The sequence below is a fragment of the Ictalurus punctatus genome, chromosome 2, assembly GCF_001660625.3.
Source record: "Ictalurus punctatus breed USDA103 chromosome 2, Coco_2.0, whole genome shotgun sequence".
In the NCBI taxonomy this organism is placed as follows: Eukaryota; Metazoa; Chordata; class Actinopteri; order Siluriformes; family Ictaluridae; genus Ictalurus; species Ictalurus punctatus.
In genome coordinates, this window is record NC_030417.2 from 22,384,647 (window position 1) to 22,406,474 (window position 21,828).

The following is a 21,828-nucleotide window of genomic DNA, read 5'->3' on the forward strand; positions in this document are numbered from 1 at the left end:
CTATAAGTGTTGACCAATGACTTGCAAACTCATAATTAAGCCAGCAATACCACATTTAAGTCATCAGCCTCACAGGTGGCAGTGGGACCTCATTAAATCTACTTTACTGGTGCCATTTGATTCCTATGTAGGACACTTTTTTCAGATAAACAGAGTGGATAAATGATAAATTAAGTTCTGTTTTGTGAAATGTTGCCAGTAGGTGGCACTATGACTAACGGAATATTGGCATGTAGATTCAATTCAATTTTATTTGTATAGGGCTTTTTACAATAGGGCTTTTTGCAGCTTTAGAGAAACATATAAACACGGTATACAGATTTTAAATGTGCGAATTTATCTCAATTGAGCAAGCCGGTGGCGACAGTGGCAAGGAAAAACTCCTAAAGATATTAAGAGGAAGAAACCTTGAGAGGAACCGGACTTGGAAGGGAACCCATCCTCATCTGGGTAACAACGGATAGTGTAAAAAAGTTAATTATGGTTTTATATGAAGTCCGTTTGGCTTCATAAGCAACCGTAGTCCCAGCAATCTGGAATTGGAGTAGATGAGAGCTCCATCCAGAGGTAGAGCATCCGAAACGCATCAGGCATGTCCGGAGAGCAGAAAGGATCAAGATCTCTAGTATCTCCATGAAATTGTGTGTGGCTCGACAGGAGAGAGGGAGAGAAGAGATTGTTAGGACTGTGCTTAGATGTCTTCAGGCCGGGACTTTTATCAAACTTGTGAAGTTTGGACCAGAATGCACATTGTATGTTTGACTTATAACAACTTCCTGTTTCATGGCGAAGCAACAAACTTTGAGACCGCCACGCCTACACCGCGCAGCAAAAACTCGAAAGCTTCACAATTTAGCATCATCAACGCCTTTTGATGAGACTGACAGAATATGATGTCGATCTGATGAAATTTCTAGGAGGAGTTTGTTAAAGTACGAGACCTGGAAATGGCTGACTTCCTGTTGAGTTTAGGGCATTGGCTAAAGAGACTTTTTTTTGTATGTATTGGCATGTTACACGTGTGTTCCGAATTTTGTACATGTAGGGGAAACATAGCTTGAGGTTCACATCATTTAAATTTTGTTGTTGGCGCTATCGAGACATTTTTCCACACTCAATTCTGGAAACCCCATTAGATGTAAATTTTCCCCAGTTCTGATGTGTGTGCAAAGTTTCATGAGTTTTCGGGTATGTTTAGGCCCTCAAAAATACGATTCATTTTGGAAAAAAATAATAATAAACAGAGCAGATCCAATAGGGCCTCACACCATCAGTGCTCTGGCCCTAAAAATATGTCAAATCAGCAGCATCCATTCAGTACCATTTAATTTGTAATTATTAAAAAAAAATCTCCATACTAGCGATATCTCAGTGTATTGCATAATCATTGATCACAATATCGATAGTATAATCAATATATCACCAGCCCTAATTTTACCTCAAACAAGAATGGTTCTCTGCCTTCACTTTACCTTCTTCGAATCCTTTCTTACTTAACCAAATGTTTTATCCACTGGTTTTCTATATATGTGATCATTATTGTGATATTATTGAGGTAGTCTCTGTTACATGAGCCACAATACACAAATTCACAAATGGTCTAAGGGCAGTGATAGAATATTCATCATTCTCATTCTAGTTCATGACCATACTTTTATATTTTATGTTTCACACTGTACCTAATGAGCACTGGTTGAGCAGATGAAACAGAATTGCTGTTGTCAGTGTGAGGAAAAATAATTGCTTGTAAAGCTATACCTCCGACAGTCAGAGGCAGTCGGATGAAAGTGACTGGGGAATGAAGGGGATTGATCTATATCCTATATAGTTATGAGGGAAAACTGATTTGAGTAAAATGTTCTCAAAATCTACCAAGTCAGATGGAGTGTGTGAGCGTGTGAGGTTTTATTTGCATAAATATTGCTCATTATATGCAAAAACTATTTCTAGGTTTATCTTTAATGTGTAGCTCTCATTTGGCCAAATATTGGTTAGCAGTATATAAAGGTTAGGTTAACATGAGATCATATAGAGTGTCAGTAGTCACTGTCTTTACTACACCAGCATTGCTGCATTGGACTACACCTTTAATCTCCTTACCTTACGGGCAGAGAAAAGAATATGATGGTATTATTGGAGCAACAAGCAGCCTCGTTGTGAATGATTTTTCTTTTTTTCTGATATCACCCACCATTATGCTTTTGTTTGTAGTTTAAATATGCACGCTGGTCAGTGCCGTTGGTAATCAACATTTCTTTGTTTGATTATCTCCCCTTGCTTCCTGAAAGGTTAGTTAACGTTTGATACACTGTTAAGCCTGCTATCCTATACTATGAAGGTAAACAATAGTATAATTGTGGGTGATATCAGAAAAAAATGTACCTTAAACATCAGGTGTCAGGTGGAAGACAAGGCTGTTCTGAATTATTTATTTGTTTAACCCCCCCCGCCCCCCATTCTCATTTCTCATTTTTTTTCTAGCTCCTTTGATTGGCCAAAAGTTCTCTGATCTCTGCACAGTGCTTGTCCCTGGCTCTACAGGTTTGTAGAATAGGATTTATACACCTGCAATGAAGAATTTGAGAAGGCGCAACTGTTGTGTGATACAAGTACATATACCACTGTCACAGGCACTCAGTTGTTTTTCTCCAATAATAACTTCATAAAAGAATTTCACTGTATTGTACTTGTATGTGTATCATCATCTTAGTTCCACAATGCTGAGCCCACTGAGGGGGGGAGACCTTTATATACTAGGAGTGAGCAATATGGCCTTCAAATAATAGCTCATTAATTGGGATATTGTCACAAGAACTATATTCTGATTATATTTGAAAAGATAGTATTTCATTTCACCTCAATTAAGCAGTATCACACAAGCATGAGCACTGTTATACTGAAGATCATCACTGCTGATTCGGCCATAGGCATGAGGACTCTTTGAATGCACACTTGTCCGATCAGGTTAGTGGAACTGTATAAATTGCTTTTATAAAACATACATTTATACAACATAAATTGCTTTTATAATATTATTTTTATTTTCCTTTGTGACCTTGTCTACCCAAACCACTATTTGAAAGAGCCTACTCTCTACACATCATAACTTGTGCTTACGTCACATCCTGTTGCAATATGGAAAAATCATATTGCCTGTAAAAATAATGTATTGCCTTTTACATACCCCTATTACACACATGCTCTAAATTTATTCTGCATGCTCTTGTATACAATCAAGGAAATTGCATGTCAACAACAATGCTTTTGCAAACAGCTGTCTAAAAACTCTTTTCCACAGTGAATAATGATACATAAAGCAAGGCTGGTATGTCCTTGTTCATATTTCCAAAGCCTTACCTATCAACCTCCTGCTCCAACACTCAGGCTAAATTAGTCGAATAGCTCGTCAGCTCTTGGCCCAGATCCAGGCTTTAGCCGACCCAGACACTTTTTCTTTCCCCGGGTTGAACACGTCTGTCAGACCAGACAAAGATTGCAGGCCACCAACCTGTTCCTGCTTTCGGTCACCTGCTGGGAGACAAGCTGGTCTGACCACCAGATATGGCCAACATGATCAGAGGGCTTGGCTAGAGAGCACACACAGCTGCCGTTGCTATCTGCCTGGACTGGCATACTGGTATCCTAGTATTGGATTTCCTGAGAGTGGAAGCATGGCAATTGTGAAATATTGCAGTTGTGGAAATAGCTGCTGACTTCATGCTGTCCTAGTTTGTGATTCTTTCATGCCATACTGAAAGAATCTCAATAGTATGATGTTAAGGTTTTTCAGAGGTGAGCTATACAAAGAGGGTCCCATCAAGATTGTTGACTGGACAATATTTTGCTTTTGTGAGTGGCATGATTCTATAAGAGATGTGCAAAAGTGCATGGTTTCTGCATGCACACTATACTTACCTAGGTACCACCTAAAATTAAAAGTCGAAACCCTTCCCATTATAAATTCACCCTAAAAGTGGAACTGTGAGCAATCTTGAACATTACATTTGGACTTAAGTTCTAAGTTTAAGAAAAAAGAATGTGCTAAATGTTTATATATTTACATTCTATTTTGCTCTAGAGATCAATTGAGCTAGAACCATCATGAACAGAGATATTGAGGTTTCTGTAAACAGCTGTATAACCAAAATTTATTGTGTGCCATGACACAAAATTGGCAGTCACCAAGTAAAAAAATTGGGGTTTTGCAAAGCCAATTCATGGAGGAATCGCGCAGAAAAATTAAAAACGATCGAGCAACCAACTTTACAATTATTGGAGATGGGCTGACCCAACAGTTTAATACATGAAAATGAAAATCTAACTTATGTTTCTCCAAGTCATATTTTTGCTGTATTGAAAATTGAAAAGACACACCATATTATATCAAGTCAAATTTTAGAATGTTGTGCATCATTACACCCCTAATTGGCAAGTAAAAAAATAAATCACTATGTGAGTGCCATGTCTTTGCCAGTGGCTGTCCATTACTTGAATTACTGGTGAAACCATGGCAACCAGCAGTAAACTCAAATATGAGCACCTGTAAGCAACCATTTCTACCAATTTGGGTGAAACCTTACAGTTCTTGTGTTCACAGTTTGTGTGGAAAAAATGCTGCCACTATAAAAACAGGGTTAGTGATGCAGGATTATAGGCAGAGAGGAGCCAATCCTGAATCAATCCTTGTAAGGTAAATGTTGACCCAGGAATGAAACTGCAGTATGCCTGCTCATAAGTCAACCTCTGATTCACACACAGACAGCTTTAATTGGTCTTCTTTCCTTCCACACAATTGCTCTGAGTCAGAGTCCTGCACGTGACTAATGGTGGTGGATGGCAACAGATTGAAGAGATATTTTTCGGACGCTGGAGTCAGTAGGCCTGTTTCATGGACCGATATATTTTTAAGATTTAGTCCTGGAGACCATAGTATTGGACATTTTATTGCTTTTTTTGATCGCACTCTTTTACTTGACGAATTGTGAAGGTCTTGACAAATCACAGTATGACAGATATTCAATACAATATTAGGTTTTTGAGACATTATTGCTACTTCTCATTTTTAAATCAGGTGATATTAAGTGATGGTGCACTAGAATATTTTTGAGAACAAACGTGTAACGTGGATTGTTCCCCAGTTGCTTGGTCTTTTGGTGCTTTGTGACTCGTCAGGCTTAGTCTGTATTTTGTTTGAAATGCCGCAGGCTTGGTTTCCTGTCTATTGTTGTGGAAGGCCATTTTTTTCCCCTTCAGTTTTATTGGATAAGTGTAACTGTGCCTTTGCCCACTATTGCTCTGGTCTGTGTGTTTGTGTGCATTTGTTTGTGCGTGTGTGTATAACTTGGTGCCAGAGCTCTACAATATGTCATGGTGTCTTTGTGATGTGGCAAGGTCTCTCAAGTCTGGTCACAAATCGGTTTTCTATTTCACTACAAAGCCCTCATTAAAATTATTTTTAAGAATGAGTCTCTGCTTGTATTATTGCATGCAAGCAGTCATTTGCAATCTTAGAAGTTAAGTAAATACATTTTATTAACTCTTAGGCATATTGAAATTAGCCATGAGGCACATCCCTATTATGCAGGTTTTTGGACCTTTGTGGAATGGCTAGAGGAGATAATCTCAGTTTTTGGCCAGCGAACTCATTTTAAGGGCTCAAGCTTACATTTATGGTATTTGGCAGATGGTACTTATCCAGAGTAATTTACACAAGTGGTTTGTAGTCTCAATCAAAAATCACCTTCTCATGTTAGTTCACTAGGTCAGGGACTAAGGATACTCGCACTAGGTGATCTGTAACGTGCCTGAGCACGTTTGAACCACAAAGTCCAGTTCATTTGACTAGTGTGATTACTCCATACCGTGCCTGGACAAGCTGCTGAAACGCACCCAGGCCCAATTGGAGAGGTGGGTTCGGACACGGTTCAGTTGGACTCAAGCACGGTATGCATCTACTGTGATTGCTAAATGTGGCTGAGCACGGAACTTGTAACATAATATCAATGATGCGACTGTTCCATTTAACTGAATATTTGGCTTTATAATGGGTCTAGTTCTCACCTTATTGCTGAACAGGAATTGTAGTTGGCGAATGAAGCTGCAAATTCATCCCTCAGCGTTAACTGCCTCCCTAAAAATCTTCTGATACTTGTAGCATGATTAAGTGAAAATTCCTGTGCTGCATAAGTAATAAAGCTATTAGGTATGTGAGAGGTATGTGAGAGGGCTGTGAGTCACCATGCCTCAAATGTCTCCAAATAAGCCTCAAAGTAAGTACATTTACAATAATGGACTCCATTGTGCTGTGGAGTCCAAAATCGCTTTTCTGCCTCTTTTCAAAACAAAAATGGCATCGTAATGATGTACGCATTCTCAGGTCTGGAACGTTAAGTGCAATGTGATTGCAGGCCAGTGGGGGAACGGGGAAGGGGGACAAGCACGCTTAGACATGGTACGTGGCAACCTGGCCTAGTGTGAGTTCACCTTAAGAGTACCATCAGTGTAAAAACCCAGTTGGGGAGGTTAGTGAGAGGGGAAGTTCGTTACACCACCTGGGTGCCAGGACACCCTTCTCGTCCTTCCGTTAATGTGTTCAATCGAAAAGTGGTAGAGGATCGGAGGGAACCTGGTGTGGAGTGAGGTGTGAAGTTCTTTAAGGTTGGTCTCCCCTGGTCCACTTTTGGCTTTGTAGGGAAGCATCAATGTCTTAAATCGGATGCGGGCAGCTACGGGAAAATGGTGGAGTGAGCATTGCAAAGAGGTAGTGCAGGAGAACTTTTGGAGGTTCAAAACAAATTTTGCAACTGCAGTCTGGATGCGTTACAGAGGTCGGATGGTGAGTTGCAATAGTCCAGTCTCGGAATGACAAGGGACTGAACAAGCAACTTGGTGGTGTCAGTGGTTAGAAATGGCTGGATACATTTAATGTTGTAGAGGAGGAAACAGCATGAGTGAGTCAGTAGCAATGTGAGGTGAGAGTTGGTTGTCCATGGTTACCCCAGTAGTGCGTGCAGTGACTGAGATGGTGAGATCTGAGAGGTTTGTCCAGGGATCTCAAAAGATCTTGAAATCAGGATGTGTCTCTGGGGATGTACAGCAGTTCAGTTTTGCTGAGATTTGCTGCTGATGAGCTGCTATCCATGATGAGATATCTGCGAGACATGCTGAGATCTGTGCAGAAACATTGGTGTCAGAGCGAGGAAAGGAGAAAATGAGTTGCGTCATCAGCATAGCGTGGAGATTAGGGTTCACTAGTTGAAGGTATCAAAGACTGCTGACAGATTGAGAAAAATTAGGACTGGTGACACAATGTTGTCCCTGGTTTTGTGTAGAGCTACAAGGACTACAGGGAGGGCAGTGTCTGTATAATGCTTGGCCTTGTATTCAAACTGGTTTTCATTCTTACACTTGTAATTCTCTACTCTATCTGGACTCTGTCTTTCATCCTAACATGAAAGAAATGCATTTTTGCTGCTTGTGATGCCTCAGTACATACCAGTCAGTGTTTCATTTTTGTATACACGTGTACATTTGAAACAATAGTATTCATCTGAAGTTTCTACACAGCATGGAAAAGTTTGATTTACTTGGACAGAAGATACAGTCTAATTCTCAATCAGAACATGTTTGTACATTAAATGTTGTCAGTGTTCATGTCTTCAAAATATGACAATATATAGGAATGTACTCCTTATAATCAGTTTTGCATGCCAGGTGTTGGTGACTAACCCCTTAGCCGTATGTGGGTGTGCTACAAGTGTGATTCACTGCTCCTGAACTCTCCTCTGCCCTTTCCCCTTCACTACAAACACACATGTGGCTAGAGCTGTAACAACTAAACGATAATAATCTATTATAAAAATCGTTGTCAACGAATCTCATTATCGATTAGTTGGTCTGCGCGCAGCACGGGTTACATTTACTCACTACGTTACTTCTGTTCCGAAAACGTGCATTGGAGAGTAAATACTAAAGATGTGTCCCAAATGATGTACTATACACTAACACTAAGCACTGTGCACTCTACTGTCTAGTGTATGAATTTTAGAAGGCTAGTATCATCTCAAATGGAATACTAGTGGAATACTGTCAGCGTTACCTTTTATTCCCAACATGACTCTATATATATATATATTTATGCATAAGTATTTATGCATTATTTTTATGGACGTACAAAAAGAACTGAATTAAACTACAGTCCTAAATTAATAATATATATTTGTGTGTGTATTGGGCTCTTTTCAGTCTTATATAATTGGACAGACAGTTGTGTAAAGTTTTAGTCTAAAGTTTATATTTGTAACACTCAGTTTGTGGATTTTATTTTAAATAAAGAAAAAATGGTACTGAAAGTTTGTCATCACCCCCCCCCCCCCCCCCCCCCCCCCATCTGATTAATCTGAAAAAATAATCAGGCAACTAATCGGTTATGAAAATAATCCTTAGTTGCAGCCCTACGTGTGGCCACAGGCCTGTTACCATTGTGTGTGTGTGTGTGTGTGTGTGTGTGTGTGTGTGTGTGTGTGTGTGTGTGTGTGTACTCTTGAAGTCTTCGTCAATTGGTGGATTGTGATACCTTCACCCCTGCCTTGTAGAGGTTGTTGGTGTTGTCACTAACTGTTGTTTTTGGCATTTTTCTTCACAGCTCTCACAATGTTTCTTTCATCAACTGCTGTTGTTTTCCTTGGCCTACCTGTTCGATGTCTGGTTGTATGTCTGTTTGTTGGTTTCTTTCGTTTTCAGGACATTCCAAATTGTTGTATTGGCTATGCCAATGCTTGTGCAGTGATTTTGATTGATGTTCTCTCTCTTCCCAGATGCAAAATGGCTTGCTTTTCTACCATAGACATCTCTCTGATAATGTTGGTTTATCTTTAACAACAGATTCAGTCTTCACAGGCGAAACATTGGGCGCAAACCAGGAGTAGACATTCAGAGTTATTAATTCTTTAAACAGTCAATCTAACATGGCACACCTGAGCAGCAAAGAGTTACTAAAACTTAATAATAAATTTTAGATTATGTGGAGCACCTGCTATAAGTCTCAGTACGAAATTTCTGTGGGGGTGTGGTCTGCTGTGGTCTGAGAGGTGGCGGGTCGAACCGCTGAGTTGTTCTGTTTTGTTTTGTTTTTGAAAGTAGATTGAATAAACATGAGCCTGGAGTGTGGCTAAAATTCTGCCTACCTCCCGAGTCGTCATTCACACCCTTGCATACCAAGTTCTACACTTACTTAACCTCTTCATCCCTGCTTGGACATAAAGCTGTGAATGTCACAGTAGTAAGTGTGGAAATAGATGCTGCACACTCCATACTGTTTTTTATTTTTATTTTTTAAGTAAAAAAAAAAAAAAAAAGATTTTTTTAAAGTCAGATTATAAAAAGTTATGTTCATAAATCCTTTTCAAGACAGGAGATATGTTAAATAAGACATTTTATATTTTAATAATAACAGTAAATATTAAGAATGACTTCAGTAGTTACTTAGCTGTAAAGTACAGTATTTTTCATTCACATTACAATGATTTAACAACCAAATAATATATTAGCTTTTGTAATATCCAATGAGTTGCATGTAACAGTGAATAATAGTGTAAAAACACTGACACCTAATGATGGGTATATATATAATCTATAGAAGAGTGTATCATGATTATGATGGATCATGATTGTTCTCACTACCATATCTCCATCTCTCCTGTTCTCTCTTTACCTCTTTCTTTTTCACCAGGCAAAGTCGTGTATCTGTCACATGTGTGGTGCACACCTGAACAGGCTGCATTCGTGCTTATACTGTGTCTTCTTCGGCTGCTTTTCCAAGAAACACATCCACGAACACGCCAAAAACAAACGGCATAACCTAGGTAAGACACACACCAAAGATTGACTGTTTATTTGTTTTGATTGGTAGGCTATAATTTGTTCACTCAAATATGAGCAATAAAGGCCTTACTCCTTACTGGTGTAATCAGCATTGTGGGGCAACATGGATCTCTCTCACACAGGTGTACACACCCCCTTCAGCTAGTGTGTGTGTGAATGGCTGCTGGAGCACTTTAAAACTCATCTTTTAATTCCCAAAGGCTAAGATTACACATGGATCTTATGAGCTGAAAGTGCTGTCCCGATACTCCAATTCACAAACATGCTTATAGCTTTTGGAATTTACAGCACAGTAAGAATGCATTGCGACTTTGACTAATAAACCTTTACTTTCTTCTATTTTCTGAAATTAAAAAGAGGAAAAATCTTATATCTTATATCATACAAAAGCAAACGTGGCCATGCTTAGTGTATAACAATGTCTTGGTTCTGCAAGTGTTTGAAATGCCAAGAAAACTTTGTGTGTGGAGTTGCCATGCCTGCATTATCATTTGTGTTAATTAAGAACATTTCAAATAATGAGTGCAGGTATCAGCCATAAAGTACTGTGCAAAAGGCCCATGTAAAGAAATTCTGTAAAGTGAATGCGCCTTATGTTCTGACTCATTTTACTGCTAACAATTATTTCCCTTCTTTATCTGCTTAGCACAGTTTCTCATAAAATTATAATAAGTCATATTTTTATGTTAATGCTTTATTATTGCTATTGTTGTTTTCTTCCTTTGTTTAGTTATGTTACCATTTGTCCCATTCCTACACTATATCTTATTCCTGCTCCAATCTGCGCACACACACACACACACGCGCGCACACACACGCTGTCATAATATAAAAAGGTATATGCATGTATTGGATATTTGTAAATAAATGTTACAACTGAATCTCTGTTAATTTAAAGTGATGGCATGATGTGTGATGTAACATTGAAAAGAACATGAGGGTTAAAAATGAAACTATAGAAGAAAGAAAAAATCTCTCTCTCTCTCTCTCTCTCTCTCTCTCTCTCTCTCTCTCTCTCTCTCTCTCTCTCTCAAGCATTAAATTGTTCACTTAATTAATCAGTTCTCTTGGGTACACAGTTCCTCTGCACAGTTTGGCTCTCTCAGCTTGACTCTCTTGTCTCTTTGCAAGTCCCAGACAACCTTGGTGATGGTTATATCTGAAAAGTGGCCTTTTATTTAATGTTAATTTCTTTAATGCACAGAATGTTATCTGTTACGGATTTTTAGGAATCTAAAACTTTATATTTCCCAGTGACACAATAATGCAGAAAACAGAAGATGAAAGAGATAATAAAAATAAACGAATGCTTAATACATTGCTAGCTGTCAGGTTTTGCAGACTTGAGGGTCGCTTTTGTTTTTGGACAGCTGCAACATTCATTCACACAAATGTAAACACACAGTGCATCATTCACCCACCCACACACCTGCTGCCTCCGCCCCCATGTTTCCTCACCAGTTCTGCATCAGGAACCTATAAATAGGTTGTCACAGCAACTGTGCATAGGTAGCAAAGCCCTTATTTTTAAACTCATTAAAAAAGCTTACACATCTGCACTCATCTTCAATTAGAGGACAAATTAAATTATGATCTCCGAAATACATCTCATATAATGATCAAAACTTAAAACTTAATGGTCAGTGTCAGTGGAAGGACAGTGACAAGCATAGTAGGGAACTACTGTGATTTGAGGATTAAATATCCAAATAAGAGCAGATCTGTGAACAGATTTTGCTTCACAGGTCTTCATAATTGCAGTTACAGTTGGGTGAAACATTGGTAAGGGTTAAATGCCATATCATGACTGAGAACAACATTAAATGCCATATATAACAGTACAGCAGCAATGCAAACATTAAATTATTTGGTCAGGAAAATTGCTAATGTACACCAATCAGGCATAACATTAAAACCATTGACGGGTGAAGTGAATAACTTTTGATTATCTTCATACAATTGCAAACAAACACTGGAGCGGTTTGCTTGTGGTGAGAAAGCAATCCGGCCAAATGAACCAACCTGTATAATGTATTATGGGAACTGCGTTATGTTAAAAAAAAAAAAAAAAAAAAAAAAAAAAAAAATGTTTGTTTTGCTAATCGCTCACAACATGAATCTTGGTTTAACTTGGATCAAAGACGAGGTAAAATGCCTTATTTAAATTTGATCTGACAAACATATTTCTGAACAACTGTCAGCCACAATAAGCTCACGGAGCTGCTGTCTGTCCATCTTGAAGGATGACCACTATGGGTGGAACCCCAGAACATAAACAGGAACAATCTGACCAGTGAGAGGACTGTTTACTCACTCATGACTTGTATAAAAACATTTTGGTACACTTTGAAATGTTACATTGTGAACGCGAACTGATCCAAAGAGAAAATGTAGCGATTTAAGTCCGCGTTTTGGAACAAAGCACAGATCTACAGCTCAGAAAACAGCCTTACATTTTTATCTGTCTGGTTCCCACTTTCTGTCTGGTCTAAAAAATAGACTTCTTAAGTACAGCCTTATGAAGAAGTTATTATTTAGCAATGTTTAATTTGGAAACCTTGCTTTACAGTTTTTGTTTGGCCGATTACTCCCACAATGGAATGTGTTAAGGGTGCAGTTAAATGCTGAATTGGTGACAGTTTTTATTGTTGGACCTTAATAATTGCACATGTGAAGCCTTTTTTAAATTATTATTATTATTATTATTATTATTATTATTATTATTATTATGTTTTTTTTTTGTTTTTTTAAAATAAAGAACAGTAAAGCACACCGTGTCATACAGTACTGTACCTCACCATAACCAAGACCCTTATGTTTTACCTGCTTAACTTTAATTGTAATAGGTAAAAAGTAAATCAGACACTCTTTATGATTTTAGCATCTTACTTTATAAATAAATGCTGTATATCTCAAATGTCTTTTTCCTTAACTTCTTTAGGTGAGAGGCACAATTTTAACACTTTTCTAAAGATCTTTCTAAGACTCTTGGTACCTAGCTTTCTAGGACTCTTATGTCTCCTCTCTGCTATAGCTATCGACTTGTTATATGGTGGAATATACTGCTTCGTTTGTCAAGACTACATATACGACAAAGACATGGAGCAGATCGCCAAAGAAGAACAGAGGAAGGCCTGGAAACTTCAAGGTTGGTGTTTAATTCACGAGCAGGAATCTTTCTACTCGATTCACACTTTCTTTCCTTCTCATGCAAAAATGCTAGTAAAAACTTTGCTTTGACTTGGCAGATCAGTTTAAAACATTCAACATCTACAGAACATACACTATATATGGCCAAATGTTTGTGGACACCTGACCGTAACACTCATGTGGGCAATTCCCAAACTGTTGTCACAAAGTTGGAAGCTCACATTTGTCTTGAATGTCTTGAATTTCCCTTCACTGGAACTTAAGAGGCCCAAACGTGTTCCAGAATGAAACGTGTTCCATGCCCATGCACAAAGCGAGGTCCATGAAGATATGGTTAGCCAAGGATGGTGTCGAAGAACTGTAGTGGCCTGCACAGAGCCCTGAACTCAACCCCACTGAACATCTTTTTGTTGAATGAACTGGAATGCCAACTGCGTGCCAGACCTTCTCACCCGATCAGTGCCTGACCTCACTAATGCTCTAATTGTGACTGAATGAGCAAATCTCCACAGCCATGATAAAAAAATCTAGTAGATAGCCTTCCCAAAAGAGTGGAGGTTATTATAACAGCAAAAGGTGACTAAATCTGGAACGGGATGTTCAAAAAGCACATATGGGTGTGATGGTCAGGAAATTAAAAAAATTATTTTACCATATAATACAGACTGTACATCACATGCTTTCAACATATGAATGCACAAAGGTAGATGTGGATTGTAAGCTTGTGTGTTCTCTGTCTCCAGGTATAGGGGAAAAGTATTCAACGTGGGAGCCCACCAAGCGGGAGCTGGAGCTGCTACGTCATAATCCAAAGCGCAGGAAAATTACTTCCAACTGCACCATAGGTAATGACAAGCCTGTTTCTCCATGCTTAATATGGCTTATTTTCTATCACTGAATGGTAAGTGCCCTGCACTGGGACAGAAGGTAGACACTATGTCCTCTGTATGTGGGATAATATGAAATATGTGAGCTGCATGATTACTAAGGTATTTAACAGGTACAGAAGGACAGTATAATGGTTATGCTATAAACATGGGATTGTATCTCATCAAACATGAAAAGGGAAAATTGTTACTGTTAAACAAAAGAAAATCATACACCGATCAGCCATAACATTAAAACCACCTGCCTAATATTGTGTAGGTCCCCTTTTGCCACCAAAACACCTCTGACCTGTCGAGGCATGGACCCCACAAGATCTCTGAAGGTGTGCTGTGGTATCTGGCCTAAGGACATTAGCAGCAGATAATTTAAGTCCTGTAAGTTACAAGGTGGAACCTCCAAGGATTGGACTTGTTTGTCCAGCACATCCGACAGATGCTTGATCAGATGGAGATCTGGGGAATTTGGAGGCCAAGTCAACACCTTGAATTCTTTGTCATGGTCCTCAAACTTTTCCTGAACAATTTTTGCAGTGTTACAGGGTGCATTATCCTGCTGAAAGAGGCCGCTGCCATTAGAGAATACTGTTGCCATGAAGGGGTGTACTTGGTTTGCAACTGTGTTTATGTAGGTAATACGTGTCAAAGTAACATCCTCATGAATGCCAGGACCCAATGTTACCCAGCAGAACATTGCCCAGAGCATTACACTTCCTCTGCCAGCTTGTCGTTTTCCCATAGTGCATCTTGTTGCCATCTCTTCCCCAAGTAAGTGATGCACACGCACTCTGTGTCCATGTGATGTAAAAGATGCTCCATGGGCCAGTTCTGATTCTCACGTGCCCATTGTAGGTGCTTTCAGTGGTGGACAGGGGTCAGCATGGGCACTTTGACCTTTCTGAAGCCACACAGCCCCATATGTAGCAAGCTATGATGCACTGTGTGTTGATAAACCTTTCTATCATAACCAGTATTAACTTTTTCAGCAATTTGTTCTACCCTGGCTCTTCTGTAGGATCACACAAGATAGGCTAGCCTTCAATCCCCATATGCATCAGTGAACCTTGGGCACTCATGACCCTGTTGCTCATTCACTGGTTGGCCTTCTTTGGGCCACTTTTGTTAGGTACTAACCACTGCATACCGGGAACACTCCACAAGACCTGCCATTTAGGAGATGCTCTGACCCAGTCGTCTAGCCCTCACAATTTGGCCCTAATCAAACTCATGATGCCTGCTTCCAACATATCAACTTGAACAACTGACTGTTCACTTGCTGCCCAATATCTCCCACCCCTTGACAGGTGCCATTTTAATGAGATAATCAATGTTATTCACTTCACCTGTCAGTAGTTTTAATATGGCTGATTGGTGTATGTAGACAATATAATTTATCATAAACTTTAATGTTTGTGTGTTTCTTATTAATTCCCCTTGTATGTTTTCATGTCACTGATATTTAGCTGGGTTTTGCATTTCTGATGTTCTTCATTAAAATAGTTCAGCAAATAATTTGAAAGGACAAATCCCAGATAGCTTCTTATTTACTGTACCTTTGGTGATCTGGTAAAACCCATTGGATGACACTGTGGCTGAAATCTGGCAAAAGGACAAAAAAAAAAAGGACTTAAAATCAGATTTTGGACAAAATTCGTTTTTGTTCATGTAACATACCTTGAGACCTCAGCTTTAAGAAATCATAAATACATTTCACCACAATGATTAAATGGAAAGGTTTTTAACCTTGCTTTGGCTGTTTGCCTGCAAACAACATGTTGTGTAAGGAGTCAGTTTAAGAAACATGGCGGTAAAAACAATCAGTGTGCCCACAATAAAACAAATCACAAGGAGCATTCACTTTTTGTATAACGACTCGAAGTCATGGTTTTCTCTAGGTTTTCAGAGGGCTTAGGTGCTGTCTAGGTTCTGGGGGGTCAAGGTGGTTGGGGGGCTTTGAAATTATTCGAAGGAAATTTAAAGTTATTTTATTTTTTCCATGTTGTTTTTACCATTATCATACCATATAATTTCCTTCACTTACCATATTTGTGAAGGAAAACTGGCAACCCATTGTACTTGCAGTCAAAAGTATATTAATTTCACCAAATATGTTTGCGATTTATTAACATGTGTGGACCCGTTAAAATTTGTATGACATTTAATTGATGTTTCAGCCTTTTTTGAAGCGGTCAGTGCTTAGAGTGGGGTTTTTTTTGTTTTCTTTTTCCAAAAAAGACATTGCGTGAACGCAGCCTAATTTTGTTTAGCTATCAAGCCTTGTTAGATACTAACTGTAGTTAGTCAAGGTATATTTATCTAACGTCAACTAACTAGCTTTGCTGGGAAATGTAACTTAATTCAGTACATAAATACCTATGTAAATTAGCCATTTATTTAGTTCCATTATAACATTATTTATATCTTTTTCTATGCTAGCTCTGCTATTGCTAGTGCTAAGGCATCCATAAGATACGATAGCTTCTTCTTCTTTTTTTTGGTCAGTGCACAGAACTCTATTGTTTTTACATTCAATCTGATATGTCACTTAAATGCCTTTTTCTTTCGTTTGGCTTATGGCGCCGCAAAAACACTTGGGCGCTGCGCCTAAGCCTTTCTTTGGTTGGGAAAACCCTGGAAGTATGTCATATCTTGTGAAGGGTCTTTTTTTCCCCAACACGAGGTGAGTCCGGACTGGACTAAAATTAACAGACCAAAAAAAAAAAAAAATAGTAGGTAATTCGGCCTGTAATATGGAGGATGGGGGGAAAAAAAGCATTTACATGGCCGATCGGGACTGTAATAAAGTCAGGTGCTCCTAATAAAGTCATAGAGAGTCACCTCAGGACCTATGTAAATTAAATCCCATCCGGATGGGGCCTAAATGCGATTTTCCCACACAGTGAATTTCATGCTTTGATCAAGTTGTTTGATAGCCCTAGAGAAATGGGCATAAGCCTGATCAGCTCAGTATGTAATCAGATACCAGCTTTCAAAATGTCCATCGTGCAGTTGGAATGCAGTCTTGCTTTTCACTTTTTGGTAAAAAACAAATTTTTAAATGCTACAATTTTAGTCTGATTGAGATCCATGCAAAACAGGAAAAGTCTGTAGTTTTGAGGTGTGCGTGTGTGTATAGCAGAAAAGAAATTTGGCCATGTGAAGGTTTTCTTTGGGCTGCCACATGTACTGAATGCTCATTTACATAGTGCATTGATAAATTAATAGTAAAAAGTGAAAATAAAGTTAGCCTTAAATTACTGCATATACACTTATTCAGACATTGTCAAGCCTCAATGATAATTTGGCAAAAATGTTTAGGAATTGAGTTTCTATAGACTTATTAGGTGCCTAAAAGTAGAACCTGGGATCTTGTCACCTAATATTTAAATATTATTTAAAAAATATTAAATAGCACTCAAATGGAGAAAGTTGTCTTGGACACACCTAAAATACATACACTTGCACCCCTGTGTCACTGGCTCATCCTATTTTTATTCCTCTGTCATGTTCCTTCTTTTGTCAGCACTGAAGAATGCAGTTTGACCCAAAAGTGCTGCATTCACATGCTTTCTGGCTTTTAGTTGGGACATTGGGAACTAATCAGTATTGTCTTTCTAAAATTCAGAAAATAAATGGCCTTAATCCAAATACAAGGTTTTTTATTGCATGCCATACATGGCCATTTGTGAACACCTGACCGTCACACCCATGTGCGCTTGTCGAACATCCATTCCAGATTTAGTTCCCGCTTTGCTCTTATAATAATCTCCACTCTCCCGGGTAAGGCTTTTCACTAGATTTTGTAGTGTGACTGAGGATTTGCTCATTCAGCCACAGGAGCTTTCGTGAGGTCAGGTGCTGATGTCGAGGCAGGAGGCCTGGGGTGCAGTCTGCATTCCAGTTCATCCCAAATGTGTTCAGTGGGATTGAGGTCAGGGCTCACTGCAGGCCACTCAAGTACTTGCCAACTCCAACCTTGTCAAGCCATGTCTTCATGGATCTCACTGTGTGCACAGGTGCATTGTCATAACATGTTTGGTCCCCTTAGTTCTAGTGAAGGGAAATACAGTCGTGTGCTTCCAACTTTGTGGCAACAGTTTGGGTAAGAACTACATATGAGTGTGATGGTCCGGTGTCCACAAACGTTTGGCCATATAGTATATTTGTTTGTTTGTACCAGTTGAAGCATTGTGGGATAGAAGCCTAAATCTCTCGGGCAGACTCAACACAGCACTGATTCATTCATCATCTCTCCATCACACCCATACCAAGTCAATTTACAGCTTCCCATGGTATGATTAGTAAACCACAGAGATCAAGTGGAGGGGATTAATGTGTGTGTGTGTGTGTGTGTGTGTGTGTGTGTGTGTGTGTGTGTGTGTGTGTGTGTGAGTGAGAGAGAGAGAGAGAAAGAATGTGACATATACCTGGAGTCAAAGTGCGATTAGAGGGTGTGTTGATGCTAATAATTGTTTGTATGTGTGTGTGAGCAAGAATCATTAAGTCTGCTTTGCTGTGAGTGGGGAGTATATAATGAATGTGGCATCAAAGGAAAAATTTTTCCCTGTATTGCTCTGCGTGGGTCATCTTACTCAATTTGTATTCATGTAGTACTCTATGCCTGTTATTATTGTCCTGTGACTGTTTTGCATACACATTTTCTCCAGGTTTACGTGGCTTGATCAACTTGGGCAACACATGCTTCATGAACTGCATCGTGCAGGCACTCACACACACGCCGCTACTGCGTGACTTCTTCCTGTCAGATCGGCATAAGTGCGAGATGCAGGCCAATTCTTGCCTGGTGTGCGAGATGTCTCAGCTCTTTCAAGAGGTGAGTCTGGATGTTAGAGAGATGCTGCATTCGGAAATACCTCAAACTTGGAATTGAAATAATCTCTGTTCATTCAAGCTACAAAGTCAGGAAATGTTTGTAAGCAAACTGTGATGAGTGATGTGTATTTACCTCCTCAAAACTGCAAACTATATAATTAATGTTATAGAGATAAACTAATATTCTGTTTGTTGATTGATCTAAAACAAGTAGTGCTCTCTCTCTGTCTCTCTCATTCATATATATATATATATATATATATATATATATATATATATATATATATATATATATATATATATATATAATTATAGAGCAACATATGCTTCCATCCAGATTCCATCCCATCTTTACTTCTGAAAGACTCTGTCTCTCTTAGATACTCTTTTTATACCCAATCATGTTACTGACCTATTGCCAAGTAACTTCCAGCTGTTTCTTTTTAGTAACACTTTTCCAGCCTTTTGTTGCCCCGTCTCAATTTTGAGACGTGTTGTGGCCATCAAATTAAAAATTACCTTTTTTTTTTTTTTCTTAAAATGGTCAATTTCCTCAGTTTAAACATTTGATATGTTTTCTGTTTTCTATTGTGAATAACACAGAAAAGTGAGGCGCGATCATTAAGTCCTTTAAGACCTGAAATCATTAATGTGGCAACCCTAACATAGACAGGTGGTCCAGATGGCCGTGAGTCCACACACTTTCTTATTCCACACATGTTTGGTGCACTTAAGAGCTGAGTATTGCCAGGAGATCAGAAGAAAAAATAACTCTTTTATTAAGAGATGAAAGGATGGAGAACACAGAGTGAAATGAAAAGATGGGAGTGAAATATATTTTCTTCTAAACTTGTTGATTCCAGTTTGCTTCTAGCAAATATGTTCAACTCCATCAAGTGTTAGAAATTGTGCTCTCGTTCTCTCACTCGCTCTGTCTGTCTGTCTCTATATGTCTATCTCTGTCTGTTGGTCTCTGTCTCTCAAGTTCTATTCGGGCCACCGGTCTCCCCACATCCCATTCCGGCTGCTGCACCTGGTGTGGACACATGCACGTCACCTGGCCGGCTATGAGCAGCAGGATGCACATGAATTCCTCATAGCTGCCCTGGATGTGCTGCACCGCCACTGCAAAGGTCACTCACTCACTCACTCACTCACTCACTCACTCACACACACACACACACACACACACACACACACACACACACACACACACACACACACACACACACACACACACACACACACTCTCACTCTCTCTCTCTCTCTCTCTCTCTCTCTCTCTCTCTCTCAAAATAAAGCCAGAGTTTGTGACTTCAGTTGGCAAATTAAGTTTGAAAGATTTGTTTTTGGATATACTGGGAATGTTCTCCATATACAGACTTGTGCCAAATGGTGCATGACTTTGCACTAGTCATAGTCAAGTAATAAGACATAAAGTGACCGGTTTAAAAATGCAGACTGATAAAACTAGAGTGCATTTAGTAGATGAAATATGAAATTGGGTATCAATTGCAAAGCAGTGTAGCCAAGAAGCAATACAACAAAGATAAGTTGAGAATTAAATAGTCAAGGATTACACATGTTGAAAATGTCTGTCTGTCTCTCTCTCTCTCTCTCTCTCTCTCTCTCTCTCTCTCTCAGATGATGACAACGGGAAGAAAGCCAACAATCCAAATCACTGTAACTGCATCATTGACCAAATTTTCACTGGTGGATTACAGTCAGATGTGACCTGTCAAGTTTGCCAGTAAGGCCAACTGTGCGTGTTTGTCTGTGTGAGCTTGTGTGTCTGTATGTTAAGCCTTCCCAGAAGAGTGCAGGTTATTATAAGAGCAAAGGGGGATAAAATCTGTAATGGGATATTTGTATACAATATGAAGCTCAGTCTGCCTGTACCCACCCAACTATATATATACACATTGTAGCACTGATCATTTGCCACCAGCCGTGTGTGTTTCTGTAGCCCCGCCTTGCAGCCACGCACTCTCTGCCTGTCCAAAACTTTAGTGGGGCTAAAGTGGAGCTGTTGTTTCAGCACCTTGGCGGCAGTTGCGGGAAGAGGGTTTTTTCTCTTTTGTGTGCTGGCCATCGGCCTGCCATCAAAACACATTTTACCCTAGCTGTCTCTGTGAGTCATTCCCTCCCTCTCCTATGTCTGTTCTCTAGTGCCTCTGTCTAGGCATTTATTTAAATTGCACAAATGATTACTTATTTTTGCTTAATTTGAAGATCATTTGCCTCTTTTGTTTCCTTTCTTTATTAATAGGATTGATTTACATTGTTGATGTGAAATGATGAACATTTGTTTTTGTGTTAAATCATATTAACCCCAGTGCTTTTTGTGCTTTTGCAAAGGCTCTGAGTTAATTGTCTTCTTTGGCTGAGCAGCATTATTGTTATATTGGGTACAAATATATTCTCAAATTCTCAGCTTATTTCATTCATTCATTTATCCTCCGAAATTGACTGGTCAGGGTAACAGTGGCTCTAGAGCCTGACATTGGAACACTGGGTAAGACTCGGGAATACACCCTGAATGGGTTGTCAGTTGACAAGTTCACACACTCATTCATGCCTAGGGGTAGTTTAGCATAGCCAATCCATATGTATGTTTTTTTGGATGTGGGAGAAAATTAAAGAACATAAAGAAAACCCATGCAAAACACAAGGAGAGCCAGGACCCTGGAGCTGTGAGGCCACAACACTACGTATTGCATCACCATACTGCCCTTAGCTTATGATGTGGTTATTTAGATGAAAGCATATAATTCAGTGATCTGATATAACTGCATATTGGCACTTGTCTAACATATGTTTCTGTTCTGTTGCAGTGGTGTTTCCACTACGATAGACCCATTCTGGGACATTAGTCTGGACCTGCCTGGCTCGTCCACGCCATTCTGGCCTCTGAGTCCGGGAGGCGACAGTGCCGTGGTCAATGGAGAGGGTCACATGACCGGCTCCACCACACTCACAGACTGCCTGCGTCGGTGGGTTCACATTTATTCCATTTCATTCAGTGCAGCCTGTTATTCATTCAGTGAGTTTATGATGACCCTATGTGTAGTACAAAGCA

The 21,828-nt window shown here is 39.3% G+C and overlaps 1 protein-coding gene across 1 annotated transcript in view; it reads left to right on the forward strand.

Moving 5' to 3' along the window:
* LOC108260277 (ubiquitin carboxyl-terminal hydrolase 22) overlaps positions 1-21,828 on the forward strand; it is a 54,955-nt gene that overhangs the window by 17,646 nt on the left and 15,481 nt on the right. Inside the window, exons 2-8 of the mRNA XM_017460417.3 lie at positions 9,731-9,863; positions 12,917-13,030; positions 13,776-13,877; positions 18,584-18,750; positions 19,735-19,882; positions 20,394-20,499; positions 21,584-21,742. Of these exons, the coding sequence (XP_017315906.1) occupies positions 9,731-9,863; positions 12,917-13,030; positions 13,776-13,877; positions 18,584-18,750; positions 19,735-19,882; positions 20,394-20,499; positions 21,584-21,742 (929 nt within the window). The remainder of the gene's footprint in view (positions 1-9,730; positions 9,864-12,916; positions 13,031-13,775; positions 13,878-18,583; positions 18,751-19,734; positions 19,883-20,393; positions 20,500-21,583; positions 21,743-21,828) is intronic.